Raw genomic sequence first — 21,582 nt, forward strand, 5'->3', positions numbered from 1 at the left:
TAGAAAAATTCCTGTATATCATTGACAAGACACCATGAGCTACTCTTGCAGCTCGTCTGCACTGCTCAGAGAACTTCATATCTGCCTGCACAATTACCCCCAGGTCCTTTTCATTCTCCACCACTGTCAGTGTAGTACCGCAGAGTTGATACGTTGCTCTGGGGTTACTGTTTCCCATATGCAGCACTTTACATTTGTCGATGTTAAACCTCATTTGCCACCTCTCAGCCCATCTGTTCAACCTTTCCAGATCCTGTTGCAGCAGCATAGCGTCAGTATTGTCCTTAACGACCCTGCCAACCTTTGTATCATCTGCAAACTTGGACATTAAACTTGATATCCCATCATCAATATCATTCATAAACACCGAAAACAACAACGGACCCAACACTGAACCTTGAGGAACTCCACTAATAACATTAGTCCACGTTGAGCAGTGTCCATTGATTACCACTCTGTCTTCTGTCACTCAACCATCCCCTTATCCATAGCAGCAATTTGCCTCCAATGCCACACTGCTCCAATTTATGCAGCAATCTTCCATGTGCAACAGTATCAAAAGCCTTTCTAAGATCCAAATATATAATATCAAAGTTATTCCCTGCATCCAGTTCTTTTGTGACTACATCATAGTATCCAATCAAATTGGTCAGGCAAGACCTGCCCTTAACAAAACCATGCTGCGTCTGAGCTGTAACTGAATTCTTGTCTAGATGATCCTGCAGTGCTTCTTTAACCAGTGCCTCCATTAATTTACCTGGAACAGAAGTTAAACTAACAGGTCTATAATTACTTGTGTCAGCCTTTGGATCCTCCTTTGTGAATTGGGGTTACATTTGCACATCTCCAGTCTATGGGCACCTCCCCTGAGTCCAAAGAAGCTCTCATAATTATGGCTAGGGGTTTGCATACTTCCTTTGCTGCCTCCTTTAATATAACTGGATAGATCCCATCCACCCCAGGTGCCTTTTTTATGTTTATCCTCAACAATCTCTCCTCCACTTTCCTCTCAGTTATTACAAAATCATCCAGCTCACTGCCAATGTTTACTTTACCTACATCATTCTCCTTCCTGAATAACTCCTCATGCGTGAATGTAGATGCAAAATACTCGTTTAGATTGTTAGCCACCTGAGCAGGATCCTCAACTGTTGAACCATCAATATCCAGTGGACCAATCTGATTCATCCCTTTCCTTTTCGAGTTCAAGTATGTAAAGAACTCTTTTCTGTTCTTCTTTGCATCCTTTGCCAAGGATTTTTCATAGTCTGCCTTTGCCTGCCTAATCTCCTTTGTGACTTGGTTACAGACCAACTTATATCTATCATAGGCTTCCATGTCACCCATTAATTTGTATGTATCCCATGCATTTTTCTTCTCTGCCACATGTCTCATTAGTTCATCTGACAACCATTTAGGCCTAAACCTTGAACAATATTTCTTAGTTGGTATGTAAAGCCTGGTAGCCTCCAAGATTAGTTCCTTGAATGCTTCCCATTTTGAGTTTGCTGTTGGTAACATCATCAGTTGGTCCCACTGTATAGAATTTAAATACTGTCTCAGACCAACATAGACCATGCCTTTACGAAAACAAAAACCCTTCCCTTTACCTCTGATGGTAGTTACCTCCTTGAGTAAATCCCACTTCAACACACTGTGATCACTGCCACCTAGTGGTTCATTTATCTGCAGGTTCTTAATGCATGAAGAATCACTACTGATAATCAGATCAAGAGTATTGCTCCCTCTTGTTGCCTCACGAACATGCTGATGTAGAAAACAATCATCCAATAAATCCACAAAAGCCTTGCTAGTGTGCGAGTGACCAACCCACAAATTCCAGTCAATATCTGGGAAATTAAAGTCCCCCATTATAAGACTCTCTGATTTACTGGCCCACTCTATTTCCCTGTACAATATCTTATTATACTCAGAGTCATTAGGCCTATAGCACACTCCTACTCTCAATTTTGATTTCCCTATGCTTATGTCACACCAAACTGACTCGACACTGCCCTGTCCATCGATGTCGACTGGCTTCACTTCCTTGGACTTTATGTGTTTCTTAATTAATAGCATAACCCCTCCTGTCCTGTCTATCCTTTCTATACACATTGTATTCCCCAAATTCCAGTTCCGCATTACTTATATCTGTGTGACACCACGTCTCTGATATCCCAACAATATCTGCCTTTGATGTTTTGAGCAATACCTCAAATTCAAATTTATTTACCAAACTCCTAGCATTGGTGTACACGCAGGTATACATGCACCTGTTTCTATTCTTAGCTACCCTAACACAACCCATGTGTTTACTTGTACCGCAATGACTATCAGCAGTCTCTGAAATATCCTGCATCTTGTTTTTCAGACTTCTGCTCATTTCAATAGAAGCAGTGCAAGAATCACTTCCACCTCTGCCACTGTCTACTGTTAATCTATTAGTCCTTGTATCCCCCCCAACTAGCAGTTTTCCGACCCACCTAACACTGCCTCGACAGCATCAGCAAAAATTCTTGCACCCTTTCTATTTAAGTGTATCCCATCCCTGTAGAAGCAATCTCTCCTGTTAACAAGTACAGTCCAGGCTGAAAAAAAATTCTACCCCTTGAGCCTTGCACAATCCCTCCAGGGCCGAATTGATCGACAAGGCTCTCATCATATACTCCCTCCTATCGTGTCTGGGCAGAATCGCAGACACTTTCAAGTTCAACCCTAATTCACGGCTTTTTTTCAACAGTGACCTGTACTTGCTAAGTAATTCCGCCGGTCTCCTACTCTTAATATCATTAGTGCCAACGTGTACAACTATATCACCTTTTGTGCCCTTAAAAGATGATATCCGCTCTACAACATCAACCTTTGCCCCTGGCAGACATACCCTGGTCCTATTCCACCTATCCTTTTTACAAAGTATGTTCCCCATTTCCCTGACAATAGTCACCAACAACTACTAGTTCCTGTGGGACCAGCGCATTCTGCCTAGGGGGCTGCTTCTGTGTTGCCTGATGACCAAGTGCAAGCTCTGGCGTTGATGTGGGCAGCTGAGAGCTTGATGGGCCCCTCAATTTATTTCCTTCGAGGGCATCCACCCTGTCCTTCAAGCTCTCATAAAGGCCCATAACAACGCTGAGTTGTCGCCTGATTTCCTTGCACTCCTTACATCGTGCACACACAAAGACATCCCCCTTGGCAGTATCATGTCCCGTACCCGACTGCTCCGCAAACATCAAGCAAACAGTGCATTTTAATAGACTGTGATTCAGAGGGCAACTGCCCCCCTCAGTTCTCCCCTGAACCATAGCACTCCCATTAGCTTGAGCCTTTTGCTTTGCTGCTCTGGTCAGAGTCATGATTCCGATTTAATTCAATAAAATTCAAAACAAAAATTAAATCCTTAAGTTATATCCCAAAACAGTTATGTTATATATATATTTTTTTCGGTATCTAGTGTTTTCTACGAGTTCCCTTTATACAACTTCCGTATCACGTGTACCACTATAGTTATGTATTAATTATTTGTTACGATTAAGTCGTTTATATATATATATATATATATATATATATAGAGTTAAAAGTACAATTTAATTGACAATAAAGTTTATCAAGATTAATAGATTTACTGATTAATTGACAATATTATATTATGCACTATACGCCACTAAGCTTATGCTATCGTGTAAAAATGGCGGGAATTCACGAACGGTATTTCTACGGACTCGTAAGTATTGATTAGCTATCTCAATTTAGAATAAACTAAGGATCCTGACTAGGTCTATAATCTACTTATAGAAGATAATTTGATATAACAATTGATATATAACAGTTTGATATAATAATCACCTGAGAGGGCATAAATTCAAATTGAGGAAAGACAGATGTAGGATAGATGTGCAGAAATTTGCCTTTAGCCAGCGGGTGGTTGGTAAGTGGAACAGACTTCCATCCCTTGTCGTGGAAGTTGATAGCCTAAATAAGTTTAAGGCTCAGCTGGACAGGTATTTTGAATGAACAGAGGGGTGAAGTGGAAGTGATTATTTTTTATTTATTTATTTTACTTTATTTTTTTTAGCTGATGCTGCATAAGCTTGCTTTCTTGAATCAAATGCCTCTACTAATGCTAATGCTAATTTGAAAAGATGGAAACTAAACATTAGTCAAGGAAAAGATAGTCAATTACATAACAACCCTCCTCAATCGATACTTCTTGCACTAAGTGAAATGTCATTAGCAAGAGATGATTGTGATAAGAATACCAAGTTTCATCTATACACCATTTTGTTGCACTTACTATATACATGTGCAGCAATAGCCAACAATGTGAAATGCTTAGCTGCTATAAGTATGAATTTGGAAAAGGAGTTGATCCCAGTTTTGTTTGACTTTGGGGCATGAATATCAGTAGTAACTAAGGTGGAACTGCAGAAATGTTTTACAGATATTCCTGATGATTACAAGCACTTTCCTTTATTTCATGTTGAATTACATAAGATAAACTAATAAAAAATTAGAATGAGAGAATTTCCTTCCCAGCATAAGTGCAACTTATACTGTCACTGCATTTGTGATGAAGGCTGAAATATCTGATGCACCACATAATATTCAGACAGGACTTTGAGTGCAAATTACATTTCACTGAACTTTAACAAAGAGATAAAAATAGCTGGAAAGTAACTCAAAATGGAATTGAGTGAGGATGTGATGGAAATAACTGAAGATAAAGACATTACCCTAATTCAAAGGACCATGAAGACCCTCAATTGTATGACTCTCATAAGGAGCTATCAAACAGAAGTTTTGTGAACCCTAAGAAAAGATAGTTTTATAGGGCCTGGTAATCTGGTCATGATCAGAAACTCATGTGGGTCCAGACATTTAGGTGAATTTTAGAATATGAATAATGGTTCTTTTAGGATAGTTGACAGACTCAAGTGTTGTTTATTATGGAGCTTGAGTGATGTGTTCTTCTTCTTTGGTCCTTAGCTGGCAGCTGGGGGAGGCGGTTGGCCACGCAACCAGTATGCTGCTGTAGGTGCCGCAGGGTTTCGGACTTGCTCTGTGATGTTCTTCCATACCTTACGATCCATGGCTTCAGTCCTGGCCTGGTTAAGGTCGAGACGTCGGCTCTTCAAGTCATCTTCCACTTGCTTGGCCCACGTTTTCCTAGGTGCGGTCCGTTGGATGCTCCATTGGGTGGGTCGTTGTCTCCAAAGGAGTGTGGATGGTATTCTATTCGTGCCCATTCTACATACGTGGCCAAACCATCTGAGCCTTCGCTTCTGGATTTGGTCGGCAATGGTTGGTTGCTGTTGGCATCTGGCGCGGATGGTATCATTAGTGATGCGGTCGCGAAGAGAGATGCCCAAGATCTGCCGCAGGCATCGCATTTGGAATACCTCAAGTTTGTTCAAATCTAACTTGAGACAAATCCATGTTTCCGATCCGTAAAGAAGAATGGGCAGGATCAAAGTCCGGAAGAGTCGGATTTTAGTCTTTGTGGAAATGTTGGTCCTCTTCCACAGACACCATTTGAGCGAGGCGAACGCAGTGGCCGCCTGTCCAATTCTGCTGTGGATTTCCATGGTGGATGCAACTTTCTTCTCCTGGACCAGCGACCCAAGGTATTTAAAGTCCTGCACTTGCTCGATCTGGACGCCTTCGAGATAGATGGTGGCTTGCGACCCATCTGTTGTCAGGGCCTTTGTCTTACCAGGATTGATCTTCAAACCGTATGGCCGGGCAATGCAGGCAATGTCGTAGAGGATGTCCGTGGCTTCAGCATCGTTACCGGCAAGGATAGCACTATCATCAGCAAACATCAGGTCAGTCACAGTGATCCTTGTCATATTGTATGCCCTGTCTGTTTCTGAATGCTTGCCTCATAATGGCGTCGACCACGATGTTGAAAAGCAACGGGGAGGCTACATCCCCTTGGCGGACTCCAGTTTGGATGGTAAATTCCTCAGATAAGTCATTCTGGATGCGCACCTGGCTGGTTAAACCGTTGTATGCAGTTTGGAGGAGTGTGATGACTTTTCGAGGTACATGTTCAACCTCTAGTAGTTTCCATAAGGCAGGCCGGTGGACACAGTCGAAAGCAGACTTAAAGTCAATGAAAACAATGACGGTTCGCTGTCCACACCGGATCCTCTCCTCCATCAGCTGACGAATGGCAAAGATTTGATCACAGCATCCTCGCCCGGGTCTAAATCCTGCCTGTTCTTCTCGACTGGTTTGCTCGCGATGTTTTTGCAGTCTTGACTGGATGATCTTCATAAAGACCTTTCCGATGATGGAAAGGAGGCTGATGCCACGGTAGTTCTTGCAGTCCCGGTTATCACCTTTCTTGTGGATCGGTACGATAATAGCTTTCCTCCATGTTAACGGAATTTGTTCAGTGCACCAGATGGTTTTGAGGAGTGAATGTAGTCGGCGAAGCAGTACATCTCCCCCGGCTTTGATCGCTTCTGTTGTGACTTGGTCCACTCCTGGTGCCCTGCCATTCTTCAGGGATTGTATGGCTGCTTTCACTTCTACTGTAGGCTCAACATCGACCATGGAGACCTCAGGGGGGTCGATCGAGAGTGCTGTTGCTGGCTGTCCCTGAGGTGGGACGTGATTATACAAAGCTTTGAAGAATTCACTCCACCGTTGCAGGCGTTCGGATGGTGATCGCACGAAGGTCCCATCAGCATTCTTGATGTTGTCACTAGTCAATTTGGTCTTTCCACTCAGACATCTGAGGGTGCAGTAGAGAGTGCGGTACTCTTTTTTGGATGCCGCCACTTCAAGATCGTCTGCCACTTGGTTCCAGTATGCTTCTCTTTCTGCTGTCATTCTTTGTCGGACTTCTCGGTTTAGCTGCCGGTACCGTTCAAAGTCGACCAACTTTGCCTGTTTCCGTTTGTCCACGAGGTCGAGGCACTCGTCTGATATCCATGGTTGCGTTCGACGTCGGGCAGGTGGACATAGGGGCTTGGCACATTCCAGGATGGCATCAGAGATCTGCTTTTCTTCTTCATTTATATCCTCGGGCACAGCCAGCATCTCGAAGCGGTTGGATAGGGTGATCTGATATGCCTGTTTGTTGGCAGCATTCATTAGCTGCCTCCAGTCCAGCTTGGCTGACCCAGATGATCTTTTTGCATGCCGTAATTTGAGCTGCACCTTAGCCCGGATGAGGTAGTGATCAGATCCGCAATCAGGTCCCCTCATGGCACGAACGTCCATGAGTGATGAGCGAAATCTGGCATTGATCAAAATGTAGTCCAGGATTGCTGAGTCCTTGCCAGATGGATTTTGGCATGTAAGTTGATGTTTTTGAGGGTGCTGGAAATGGCTGTTTCCAATGATCAGGTTGTTAGATGCGGCAAAGGACAACAAACGTAAGCCGTTGTCATTGATCTTCCCATGGCCAAACTTGCCCATTGTTGTTTCCCAACCAGATCTGTCCACGCCAATATGGGCATTAAAGTCCCCTGCGAGGATGATCACTTCTGTCTGCGGAATTGAATCCAGCGTATGTTGGAGCTGGTTGTAGAAGTCATTCTTGGTCGGGTCCAGGCTAGTCTCAGTTGGCGCATAGGCGGAGATAATATGGGTCTTGATGGTGCCCTTGACAGTAAGGACTGCCAGGCGGTCCGATATTGGTTGGAAAGCGATAACCTACTGGTGGCCTGAGCATAGACCATAAAGCCCACTCCTGCTTCTCGTTTTTCACCACCAGAGTAGAATAGCATAACCGCTTCATTAGGTGCTGGTGGTTGGATGATCATCGTTCCAGACCCGGTGAGTCTTAATTCGGATAATGCCGCGATTGATATCTTGCACCTAAGTAGTTCTTGGGCAATGATTTCCTTTTGTCCAACGTGGTGCCCCGTTCGAACATTCCATTCGCCAATGTTAATTGTCCTTTTCGGCGTAGTAAGCTTATTGCTGTGGCCAGTGATCCACTTCACACCAGCACCCTGGGTCCCCAGTGCTGGCACATCGGCTACCCCGGATGCGGTAACATTGTTATAACAGCTTGTTCTGTGGCCAGTGGTCCACTTCACACCAGTACCCTGGGTCCCCAGTGCTGGCGCATCGGCTACCCCGGATCCGGTAACATTGTTGTAAGAGCTTGTTCCGAATTTCATGCGGAACAAGCTCTTACAACAGCTTGAATTTCTTGCCTAGGAATTTCTTGCCTAGTTTCCCCGGTTTCCCGGTTCTGGTCATTTCGGCAGGATGACCACCCTCCTTTCGCAGCCGGGCTTGGGACCGTCCATGGCGGAGTGATGTGTTAACATTTATTTATGATGCATTAAGGATATTAGAATATATCACACAGGTAATATGAATTGCAGTAGGCTGAGGAACTTCCATTCAATGTGCAGAAGAAAGGAGAACTTGTAAGTTATTTTGTCAATAATGAATTTTTTTTTTTTTAAATTGCATTTGTATCAATGTTATTGTAGCTTTATAAAATTTACTGTAGTTTACTCCAATGGCATAAAATTGGTAAAGCTTTTAAAGAAAACTGCAGGATGAGATCTTCTTACAACAAAACTTCTTACTAAATAGTTGGTGCATTTTAATAATCGTGTATTCATATAAAAATTAGGAAATTATTTTTCAGCTATAACGTGATTAGTTTATAATGTAGGTGCTAAAGTTGTCACCCATCTCCCAACATCTGCATTGTATCAAGGTTGCATCACGCACACAAGATTTTCAGAAAAATTGTAGGCAAACTCTAGGAAGCAGTTAATGATTAAGCCTAATGTACACTATAATATACATTATAAGAATGTGTATCCTATTCTCAAGTGTTAAGGCCTTATAGTTGCTGTCATTGCTGAAAAATATGTAAATGAAAAAGAAATTATAGTAATTCAGTAAAGGTATTTGATTCAGTAAAAGTATAGGAATTCAATACACTTGTGGCATCTCCATTTGTAAAAAAAACTCGTGTGAATGTAAATGAAAAATACCTATTTAGTCCGTCAGAATCATGAGCAGGTTCGCTAACATTTAAACCAATATCTAGCAGACCAATGAGATTCATCCCCTTTCCTCTAGTGCTTAAATAAAGAAGTTTTGACTGTTTAATGTTGACAAATGTAAAGTATGCATTTTTTTTATTTTTTTTTTTTATTTTGTATGCATTATTTTCCAGAGACTTCTCTAATATACCTGAGCTTGCCAAACCTCCTTTGTTACTTGATCACAGACTAGTTGACATCTACTGTAGGTTTCTGTATCATCTGATAATTTATAAGCATTCCATGCATTCTTCTCTGCCATGAGACGTACCAGTACATCTGACATCTATTTAGGTTAATCCTTGAACAGTATCTCTTAATTGGTATAAAAGTCTAGCAGCTTCTACGATTACATCCCTGAATACTTACCCTTTAGAATTTGCTATTGGCAGCATACAAATTAGTGCAAGCGCATCATATTAGCATGCAGCTAAACTCTGAATTAGCACAAATATGCAAAGGCAGCATCATTTAAGTTATATCTCATATTGTGAATACCTTCCCAACAAGTTGCCATGATATTGCACTACTTCAAATAAGTAACACTTCACCAAAGGAGAAGACTGTTGTTACTTATTCTCAGTGGATACCACCACCCAGACAGCACTGTTTCAGGGCTATTTTGTATGTGAGGGATAATAACTCTACTATCCAATTGTTCCTATTAGACTTAGAAAAGAAAAAAGTAATAGTAAGAGTGGAAGAGGAAAAGAAACTGTGTAGAAGAATGAAGGGACAGTATCTCCTTCAAACTCAAACCACTCAAAAACTCAAACTCCTCAAGTAGGCAATGCTTCCCCAGTGGGGAAAATTGTTACCTAGTCTTGGAAACTCTGGACATCATCAGGCTCCCCCGATGCCATTTCAGGGCTATTTGGCCCTTCTACAGTGGACGGGTAGGTACCCTAGTGATACAATGATGACGAAACAGTTATCAAGTATAACTCCAATATGAGAGATGCCTGATGGTGTATAATATAAATTAAGACTAAAATGTGTTAAGGGCTTTAGCCTCAGGCTGCGAGAGATTTAGACAATGTACAAGTTAGACAATGTACAAACGCATCATTAGTATGCAGCTAAACTCTGAATTAGCACAAATATGCAAAGGTGGCATCATTTAAGTTATATCTCATTGTGAATACCTTCACAACGAGTTGCATGATATTGGACTACTTCAAATAAGTAACGCTTCAAAGGAGAAGACTTACTTATTCTCAGCAGATACCACCACCACCACCACCACCACCCAGATGGCACCGTTTCAGGGCTATTTGGTTCTTCGGTGGGTGGGTAGGTATTCTAGTGATGCAAGGATGATCGTATTGTGGCGTTATACTTCACAACTGTTTTTTCATTATTGCATCACTAGGGTAACTAAACCGACCGAAGAAGGGCCAAATAGCCCTGAAATGGTGCTGTCTGGGTGGTGGTATCAGCTGAGAATAAGTAACAACAGTCTTCTCCTTTGGTGAAGCATTACTTATTCGAAGTAGTGCAATATCATGGTTATCTCATTGTGAAGGTATTCACAATGAGATAACTTAAACGATGCTGCCTTTGCATATTTGTGCTAATTCAGAGTTTAGCTGTGTACTAATATGATGCGTTTACACAAAGGCAGCATCGTTTAAGTTATATTTGATAACACAAATGAAATAAACTGATTTTGACTAAATCACATGTGCTGAAAACAAAAATGACAGTAGAAAGTTCATAACACGTTCCATTTTCATGTTATCGCTTCTTGCTCCTTTTTTCCAAAAATTGTAAATTTTTACTTTTCTAATGTACTTTACTACTTTTCTTGTAAATTACTTGCTTGAAATAGAAATGACAACCAGTAGATATTCCAAATGGATAAAAAATATTTAAACTTTATAAATGCCTATTTGGATTTAAGTAAGCAATAGTCATCCATCATTGCTGGATCCCATCATCCTTGATGCCTCTGCTCCATAAGTGTGGATATCTTGGTGGAATTGTTTCACCTGCTTAACTGGCAGATACCAAGTTGTCTGGAAAGAAGTCCAGGTTGTTTGTTATTTGGTTTTTAGGAGCATTAGCAATTAAAGCCATATTGCTCCGGGATATGCAGTGGTCATTCCCTGACCTTTCCACATCCTCCGTATTTGGTGGTAACAGGCTTGAACCCCGGTCTAATCAAGAAGTATGTGTGCCACGCACTGCTGCTGCTCCTTCCCACCTGGCTACAGAGGCGCCGAAGTCCAGGTGTAAACATAAGAAGTGTATCTTCAGCGAAATTCAGCATCTTAACTTGCTATTATGCAAAAATTCTATCAATTCTTTATAGTTCTCTACTTTTTTTATTCTCTAAAAATCCACTAACAACAGCTTGAGGGATTTCCATGCAACTAATTCAGTGGCATTAAGTTTAGTTTCAAAGATTTCATCCTTAAAAAAGCCATCTAATTTTTGGACCTATGAATAGGACCTCCAACTTTGCATCACTAATCTTTGGAAACTGACTTTTTAAGTACTCAAAACTTTTGCTATTCTTGTCCAGAGCTTTTACAAAATTTTTCACAAGACCCAACTTAATCTGTAAAGGCAGAAGTACCATTTCAGGTTTCACTAAAGGCATGCATTTGATGTTGAGTTCCCAGGAATGTATTAGTCTCTGATGGGCCATTTCTTCACACTATAATGACGTTCTACTACTCAACTATCCCATAAACACAGGAAACAACAATATTTAGTAAAACTACCCTGTAGTCCAAGCAACAAAGCTATTACTTTTAAATCACCACAAATTTTCCAAAAATATTTCTTATAGTTTAAGGCATTTAATAGCAATGACATGCTATCATAGGTTTCTTTCATAGCCACTGAGATAGACAGTTTGATATTACCATTGCACAGCAAAACTGTTTTTAAACTGAGTTTAGAAGAATCAATGAATAATCTCCATTCTTCAGGATTGTGTTCAAACCCTAGTTCATCCATCAATCTGTTTACATCTTTGCAGCCAAAAAGAGAACCTTCCATTTGATAATAACCCACAAACTTTTCATTTCAGTTTCTAAACACAGAACTCCTCATGGTTTTTGCCAGCAAATTCCACTGTTGCAACCTAGCTCCTAATAGCTCAGCCTGTTGCTTTGAAAGATTTAAATCCCTAACCAAATCATTAAGTTCACTTTGCTCAATTAAGTGTGGGGTTTTGTCATTCTCAGGATTGTAACTAGGATTGGCAGACATTGAGGGACAGGTATGGGCTCTAATGACTCTTGCCCTTCTTCTGGAATAGTGATTTCTTCACAACTAGGTGGAGGAATGGGAAGTTCTGATGTGTGTGTGTGGGGGGGGGGGGAACTGGTCTTATTGCAGATAGGAGTATTTTATTTTAACTATTTTTCCTTGAAAACCTCTTAGTATTTGTGAGACAGAAATAATCTTAGAGGTGGCTTGTCAGTTCATCGGAACAGCAAAAGGCATTTTAGAATTGTTCCCCTTCATCTATTCAATCATATTTACATAGCACACTACACAGCACACATATGCAGTGCCCACCTTTTAGCCTGATCACCCAAAATAAAAATAAGCTTGTTTCACCTTGTCAGTGATTGATCAATGATTGCAACTTCACTGTAAGTTGTCCACAAACATAGCAAAAACTATTTGCAAATTAATGCGTGCACAGCATTTTCACTCCATTTCACAAGTTTTCAGAAGATCAAAACAGAATTTTAAAACAACACAACCTACCACTAGATCTTACAAATCGAAACTAATCCCAAAAATGTACATTTAAGGGCTACAGACATCTTATAAAGAAGTTTTCTTTTACAGAGGCACCTGGCTGTTGGAAATATAGTAGGGTTCAAATGTGTTACTGCATAATAAGAATTATATGCAATATAATTCAGAGCGGCCACTCCTCAGGGCCATAAAACTAAAAAGAAGCATTAGTATACCATTAACATAACACGTGTCTCTTTTGTTTACAAAAAATTTGACTGGGAAAAGTACAGTGTGATGTTAGATGATTTCGAAGCCATTTTACATTTTTTAAAACTGTTTTTGCATTTTTCTAAAAAATGTAATGTGATAGAAACTTTACTGTCATTTGTAATTAGCACATAAAATAAAAATTAATATTAGTAAAATAATAAGAGGAGTTTACCTCAATATTCAGAGAATCAGAGCTGTGCTACTCAATTGAGTAGCACAGCTCTGATTCATACTATCTAATAAAAAATGCTTACTTTCATCCATGTTATAACACTATTGTTAGACCACACTTGGAATACTGTGTTCAAGTATTGAGATTTGAATCTAAAGAAATATTAGATTGTGCTTCTTGAAAGGCTTCAAAAATAGGTAACTTGCCTAGTGAGATCTGCAAAAAGGTGTCCTTATGAGGAAGACTTTGAATATATGGATTGGACAGCTTCCAAAATAGGCACAGAGCAGTAGTCTCAATTTTTGGTAGAACACCCTTATTTTACTTAAAATAACTAGTGCGCATCCCGGAATAAAAAATTAAATATATCAGGTTTTTTTTTTTTTTAATTTATGAATCATTTACATGGAAGGCATATCTAAAATCACATAAGAAAATTCAAAACATAATAAAATTAAAGTTAAAGTACAAAATGCATGTACTTGAATGTGCATGATCAAATAAAGGCACACAATCAAACGAAGCCACATACTGAAGTATTAAAAAAAAATAATAATTTTTATTTCGATTATGTTTCAAAAAACTAAAGTTTTCATGATTAATAAATATTGATCTGTGGATTATTTTGTGCACCCCATGGGGTGCACCACCCCATTTTGGAGACCATTGCTTTAGAGGAGACTTGATAGGTGTTCAAGGCTCTGACAAGCATAAGTAAAACGAATGAGGATGAAATTTTCATGGTTATAAATGACTAGAACTAGGGGCCACAATTTTAAGTTATTGGGGGGGGGGATGTTTAGACTGGATTGTAGGAAGTTATTTTAGCCAGAGTTATAAATTACTGAAATAAGTTATAAGTGGGCAGTAGAGGCTGACAGTTTGGGGAAATTTAAAGGTCAGCCGGATAATTACCTATGGGAGGAGGGAAACGCAAAGGTTATCCATTTCCTTTTCTCTTATTGATTATTTTTTTGTCTTCTTATTATTTTCTTATTTTTTTAAATTTCTTTTGGCTGGTGCAGTATAAGCCATAGGTTTCCTTGCACCATGTGGCCATTGCTAATACTAATATTAGCAAAACCTTGTTGACCAGTGTTATTAATGCTTAAAGGGTTGCTGATGATAATCAGTTCAAGATTATGATCACAGTATGAAAGTCTACCACTATTACAGAAAATCAAATTAAGAATTTAGTCATTTTCTTTTTAGCAAATATTATGGGCACAATTTTAAATACTCATAGCTATGTTATGCTTGAGAATGTAATACTTATTCATATAACATATGATTCAAATTTTATTTGAATCAAACTCAAGAGGTTAATTAATAACCTCTTGAGAGTTGGACATTGATTTTCAGAATACCTTCTATATTAATACCCACTCCTTAAATCGAGTTATGTCATGAAAAAATATTAAAATATTCCTAAAGAAAGGATACATAACAAAATAACTAATGACAAAATGATACCTTTAGGCTGCAACACTGGATGATATATATGCAATCCCACAATATGCTTTCTGTTTTCCCTCACTAATATTTTTAGATCTTTTCCTGTAAACTTATTGCAAGAATATAAGGAAAATGATGCCAAATCACTCCAATAAATTAAGTCTTCAAATACTGCTAGAGAATATGGATGAAAAACTTGATCTTGAAGTATCACCTGTAAAAATTCTTTGAGGTTTATTTTATGATTTTGTCCATAATATGTACTCTATACTAGTAATTTCTGAACTGTATCATAGCAATAGCATGCACTTATGTTCTGTCTTGTATTTGCTTGAATTTAAATCAAAATGTAAAAGTCATTTAAATTCAAGCAAATAATTAAATTATATTAAATGCAATATAAGTGCTTTCAATATATAAAAGTGAACTATTTAGCAGTTATTTACTAATTCTTAATAAACAGTATTAAAAATGAAGGTTCAATTACAGTAAGAATTAAAAGTTGTGGATATGATTTTGGTAAGGATGGAATTAGTTTGATAATCTATAATTTGTTTATATTTTGTTAAATATAACTTGTTTGTCTGCAGTTTCTGAGCAACATAAAAAAATGCATATAAACATAATTCAGTGCAACTATCATACTGCAATATTTCATATTATTATTAGCTATATGGTGCAAGGAAGCCTGAGGCTTATGCTGCACCAGCCAAAAAAAAAAAAAAAAAAATTTGAATTACAAGGGGGGCGAAGAGAACAAGAGTCAGAAGTAGAAGGGAATCATCAAGAAAGAAGAACAGAAGAATGATAATATCCAGCTCAGGACCCTGGGTGTGCCAGGCCTGTACTCACCAGATGGGAGCCCAAAGCTAATAATGACATTCTTGTATAAATGCCATTAGATTTATATATGATTTATGGCAGTAAGTCATCTTTTCAAATAATCTGTTTTAATGTTGAAGTATTTTTTTTCATTATTAATTTCAATTTGTGTTAAATGAGTAATAATGGTTTCAATTTTCTCAGGGAAAAAAAAAAAAAAAAAAAAATTACTTAGAGCAAAGTCAAATTTAGAAAGAATAATAGTAAAAAAAATGGAATAGTGAAAAGTATATAATGAAACAGTAACAACTCCCAAAATCTATAATACTTTTGGTAATTATACACACAAGGTTAGAAAATGTAAGATCTATCACAAAATTGGCTCACAGGTTAATTATGATCTGTGTACTACCCTCAATTATGATCTGTGTATTACCCTATGTCAAGTTAATGTATCTTTAAAGATTCTTTAGATCATCAGGTTCATTAAAGTTTGACTTAACTGCTTAGTGTAATTTTTCCCCAAATCAAATAAAAACTTTCTTAAAACAAATAGCTTAGAAGTCAGGTTACAGCGCAAAAGAAAGTATAAACAGCCTGCAAGGGAAAAAGTGTGTTTAAAGATTTTATAATCTCTTCTTTTCCCTTTCTTTTTTTAAAGCAAATTAAAAATTTAGTCCTTGTGCTAAGGTGAATCTATGATTGGATGCAAAATAAAAATGGTAAAACAAAGCTTAAATCTCAATGTCATCAAGGAAAGATGGTTTAACATATAAAGAGATCCTCTATACCAAACCACCAGTTTGAGGTTAGTTTCGAACACAATTTCAAAGCCATATTCATTTTGAAAAATACCTTCAATATTTAAAACCTATTTAATTACACTTTGAAAAAAGCAAAATTGGCTTACCTCTAATTTCTAAATAGCAGCAAAAATTATCCTAGATATGTCTGGGTAACATGTTAAAAATTTGTTTACATTAGCATTAGTAGAGGCATATGATGCAAGAAAGCAAGCTTATGCAGCATCAGCAAAAAAAAAAAAACTCCCATTTCACACCTCTGTTCATTCCAAGTACCTGTCCAGCTCAGCCTTAAATTTATTTAGGCTAGCCGCTTCCACAACAAAGGATGGAAGTCTGTTCCACCAACCAACCACCTGCTGACTAAAGGCAAACTTCTGCACATGTATTCTACAACTGCCTTTCCTCAATTTGAATTGATGCCCTCTCAGGCAATTATTCTGAGCAAGAGGAAGAATCCCATCAGCATTGAGCATGCTCAAACCATTCAAAGCTTTATACACCTCAGTCAGATCACCTTGTAGGTGCCTAGTCTCCAGACACAAATTTGCAAAATTTAAGCCTTTCTTCGTAAGAGCAACATTCACTAATCTTATTGCCCTTCACTGTACGCATTCCAACAGTGCTACATCCTTCTTCAAATGAGGCCTACAGACCTGTATACAGTACTACTTAAGGTGTGGAGATAATCAAGGTGAGGGGAATAATACAAGGGGATAATCACCTCCTTATCCCTGCCAGAAAAATTCCTGTATATCATTGACAAGACACCATGAGCTATTCTTGCACTGCTCAGAAAACTTCATATCTGCCTGCATAATTACCTACAGGTGTGTTTCACTCTCTACCACTGTCATTGTAGTACCACACAGTTGATGTTACTCTGGGGTTACTGCTTCCCATAGGCGCCTCCGTAGCCAGGTGGGAAGGAGCAGCAGTGCATAGCACATGCTTCTTGATTAGACTGGGGTTCGAGCCCATCACCACCAAATACGGAGGATGCGGAAAGGTCAGAGAATGACCACCACATATCCCAGAGCAATATGGCCTTAATTGCTAATGCTCCTAAAAGCCAAACAAAACAAAAAACTGCTTCCCATATGCAGTACTTTACATTTGGGAATGTTAAAGTCCAGTTGCCACCTATCAGCCCAACTGTTCAACTTTTCTAGATCCTGTTGCAGCAGCATACTGTCATTAGTTTCATTAACAAACCTGCCAACCTTTGTATTGTCTGCAAACTTAGACATTAAGCCTGATATACCATCATCAATATCATTAATGAATACATAAAACAACAATGGACCCAACACTTAAAACTTAAAACTGGGGGACTCCACTAATAACATTAGTCCATGAAGAGCAGTGTCCATTGATTACCACTCTGTCTTCTCCCACTCAACCATCCTTTATCCATAGCAGCAATTTGTCTCCAATGCCACACTGCTCCACTTTGTGCATCAATCTTGCATGTGCAACAGTATCAAAAGCCTTTCTAAGATCCAAATATATGATATCAAAATTATTCTTTGCATCCAGTTCCTTTGTGACTACATCATAGTATCCAATCAAATTGGTTAGACAAGACTTCCCATTAACAAACCCATGCTGTGTCTGAGCTATAACTGAAGTCTTGTCTAGGTGATCTGCAATGCTTCTTTAACTAGTGCCTACATTAATTTCCCTGGAACAGAAGTCAAATTAACAGTTCTATAATTACCTTCATCTCCCTTTGATCCTCCTTTGTGGATTGGGGTCACATTTGTGCATCTGTAGTTCATGGGTACCTCCCTTGAGTCCACAGAAGCTCTCTTAATTATGGCTAAGGGTTTGTTTACTTCCTTTGCTGCTGCTTTTAATATAACTGGATTAGATTCCATCCACCCCAGGTGCCTTTCTTATGTTTACCTTCAACAATTTCTCCTCCACCTTACTCTCAGTTATTACAAGATTATCTAGCTTACTGCCAGAGTTTAATACACCTCTGGCATTCCCCTCCCTGAATAACTCATGTGTGAATGTAGATGCAAAATATTCATTTTGTTTGTTAGCTTCCTAAGCAGGATCAACAGTTGAACCATCAATATCAAATGGACCAATCTGATTCATCCTTCTAGAGTTTACATAAGTAAATAACTCTGGTAATCTCTTTACCTGCCTAACCTCCTTTGTGACTTGGTTACAGACCACCTTATCTATCATAGGCTTTGTGTCACCAGTTAATTTATATGTATCCCATGCATTTTTCTTCTCTGCCACATGTTTAATTAGTTCAACTGACATTCATCTTGAACAATATTTCTTATTTCAAGATTAATTCTTGGAATGCTTCCCATTTTGAATTTTCTGTTGGTAACATCAGCAGTTGGTCCCACCATATAGAATTTAAATACCTTTCTCAGACCACTGTAGTCACCTTTACAAAAACCCCTCCCTTTACCCCTGATGGTAGTTATCTCTTTGAGTAAATCCCACTTCAGCACACTGATCACTGCCACCTAGTGGTTCCTTTATCTGCAGATTCTTAATGCATGAAGAATCACTACTGAATAGTTCATGAGTATTACTCCCTCTAGTTGCCTCCTGAATATGCTGCTGTAGAAAACAATCATCCAATAAATCCTTGCTAGTGTGCAAGTGACCAACCAAAATTCTAGTCAATCTCTGGGAAATAAATATCCCCCATAAGACACTGATTTACTAGCCCTCTATTTCTCTGCCCAATTGTTCATTATATTCAGATTCATTAGGCCTATAAACATACATCTACTCTCATTTTTCCTTTTTCAGTGCTTATGTCACACCAATCAGACATTTGCTAAGCATCTTTGTGTGTTGTTTATTATTTTAAAATTTGCATATTTTGTAATAATTAATAATACTCCATTAATTTAATAAATTTATATACCAATGTATTAACTTAGATAAGTTATAGAATGTAACTTTTCATTTATTATAATTATTTTCTATAAATAGTTTTTACCAACCCCTCTTGTTAATATTTTTCAACTCAATGTTGAAAATACATCTAAATTTAGGAATTAAACTATTTTATTAAGTGCTTTCTTTTAATGGTTATGCAGAGTGCAGATGCTTTTCTGTATTAGGCACCGTTACAAGGTTTTGCCTCAGGCACTACAAATGCTAGGGACAGCCCTGTACAATGGTGAATGCAGGGATAAGCAATATAATAAATAAACACACTAAAATGCACTGTATCATAATTTAAATTAACATAAAAAATTAATTTAACTATATATTAAGAAACCATTACTACCTTCTTATATAAAAATATATAAATTTAACAATGAAAATTAACTAGGTTTCCAGTGCAAAGTTATTACATTTTCTACACTGAATACAGCTCACATCTTGAGTATGGGCTTGGACACCTACGGTTCTGAGCTGGATATCATTCTTCTCTTTCTTGGTGATTCCTCTCTCTAATTTTTTTTTGACTGGTGCAGCATAAGCCTCAGGCTTCCTCTCACTATATGGCTAATAATAATAACACTGTGAGAATGCTAAAGAGGATTTGGATTACTTGCAGTGATGACCTGCCGAAATTTTAAAAACTGGTTCCCTATAAAAAGTACTGATTTGAAAAAATAGTGTTTGAAGGATGACACTATTTTTTGCCCCTTTCTGAGGCAATGCATCAAGCCATTTGGAATCATACATAATATTAAAAAAACTTTACATGTTTATTATAATAGAAAAAAAGTATTGCTAAATTAAACAAATTTAATTGCAGATTTTGACAAATAAGTGCACAGTAACATAATTCTTGATCTCTTAGAGAAACTGCTTTAGCTACTAGAAATTCATGTACCTTTGCAGTTGAAATGAATTTTATACATCATATTATTTTCTACACAGATTTATGATTAAGATTAATCTGTTTTGAGATAATGTTATAGTATTTGTTCATACAAAAATTTTTAATAATTGGTTTGCATGAACCAGCTCCAGCTCAACACCAGTTAATTGTCACATTAGCATTGTCACATAATGCAAGAAAGCAAACTTATGCAGCATCATCCAAAAAAAAACCCCTCCCATTTCACCCCTCCATTCATTCCAAATGCCTGTCCAGCTCAGCCTTAAATTTATTTAGGCTATCAACTTCCACAACAAAAGATGGAAGTCTGTTCCACCAATAAACTACCTGCAGGCTAACGGCAAGTTTCCACACATCAATCCTATAACTGTCTTTCCTCAATTTGAATCTATGTCCCTCAGGTTCTTAATCTGACTAAGAGGAAGAAAGGCACAGAAATTTGCAGAATTTAAGCCTTTCTTCGTAAGAGCACCCCCTTGTTATCCTCACCAATCTTGTTGCCCTTCTTTGTACTTTTTCTAGCAACTCTAGATCCTTCCTAAAATGGGGCCACCAAACACATACACAGTATTCAAGGTGTGGCCTGACCATTGCCTTGTATAACGGGATAGTCACCTCTGTCCCTGCTAGCAAAATTCCTATATATCATTGACAAGACTCCATGACCTGCCCTGCCCTGGCAGCCTGTCTGCCCATGTCAGCAAACAGACCCCAGGTCTTTTTCACTTTCCACTTCCCCTAGTGTAGTACCACACAGTTGGTATGTTTCTCTTGAGTTATTGCTACCCATATACAGTACTTTGCATTTGTCAATGATAAACTTCAGTTGCCACTTCTCAGCCCATTTGCCCAACTTAACTAGATCCAGTTGGAGTAGCATACTGTCTTTACTGTTGTTAAGAACCCTGCCAAGCTTTGTATCATCTGCAAACTTGGACATTAAGCCAGATATACCTTCATCCATATCATTGATAAACATACAAAACAACAATGGGCCCAGGACCAAACCCTGGGGAACTCCACTGATAACATTTGTCCTTGAAGAGCAGTGTCCATTGATTACCACTTTGTCATCTCCCACTCAACCATCCCCTTTATCCATTGTGGCTACTTACCCTTAATGCCATACCTCTCCAATTTGTATAGCAGCCTTCAATGTGCAACAGTATCAAAAGCTTTCCTGAAATCCAAGTATATGATATCAAAATTATTTTTGGCATTCAGTTCCTTTGTGACCACATCATAATATCCAATAAAATTGGTCAGACAAGCCCTCCCCCTTTAACAAATCCATACTGTGTCTTAATGATTACTGCAGCCTTGTCTAGATGATCCTGCAATGCTTCTTTGACCAGTGATTCCATGTGTCACCTTGTGAACCCCCTTTGTGAATTGGTGATACATTTGCACACCTCCAGTCCACAGGGACCTCCCGTGAGTCAAGGAAGCTTTCATAATTATGGACAAGGGTTTACTTACTTGCATTGC

General features: G+C 38.5%; 1 protein-coding gene across 1 annotated transcript in view; it reads right to left on the bottom strand.

Moving 5' to 3' along the window:
• The window catches only part of LOC150077534 (low-density lipoprotein receptor-related protein 2-like), a 496,886-nt gene that overhangs the window by 370,192 nt on the left and 105,112 nt on the right, over window positions 1-21,582 (bottom strand). The window contains exon 11 of the mRNA XM_090385933.1: window positions 14,647-14,842. Within this exon, the coding sequence (XP_090242059.1) occupies window positions 14,647-14,842 (196 nt within the window). The remainder of the gene's footprint in view (window positions 1-14,646; window positions 14,843-21,582) is intronic.

The sequence above is a fragment of the Mastigoproctus giganteus genome, chromosome 12, assembly GCF_048544385.1.
Source record: "Mastigoproctus giganteus isolate SK-2022 chromosome 12, ASM4854438v1, whole genome shotgun sequence".
NCBI classification, from domain to species: Eukaryota; Metazoa; Arthropoda; class Arachnida; order Uropygi; family Thelyphonidae; genus Mastigoproctus; species Mastigoproctus giganteus.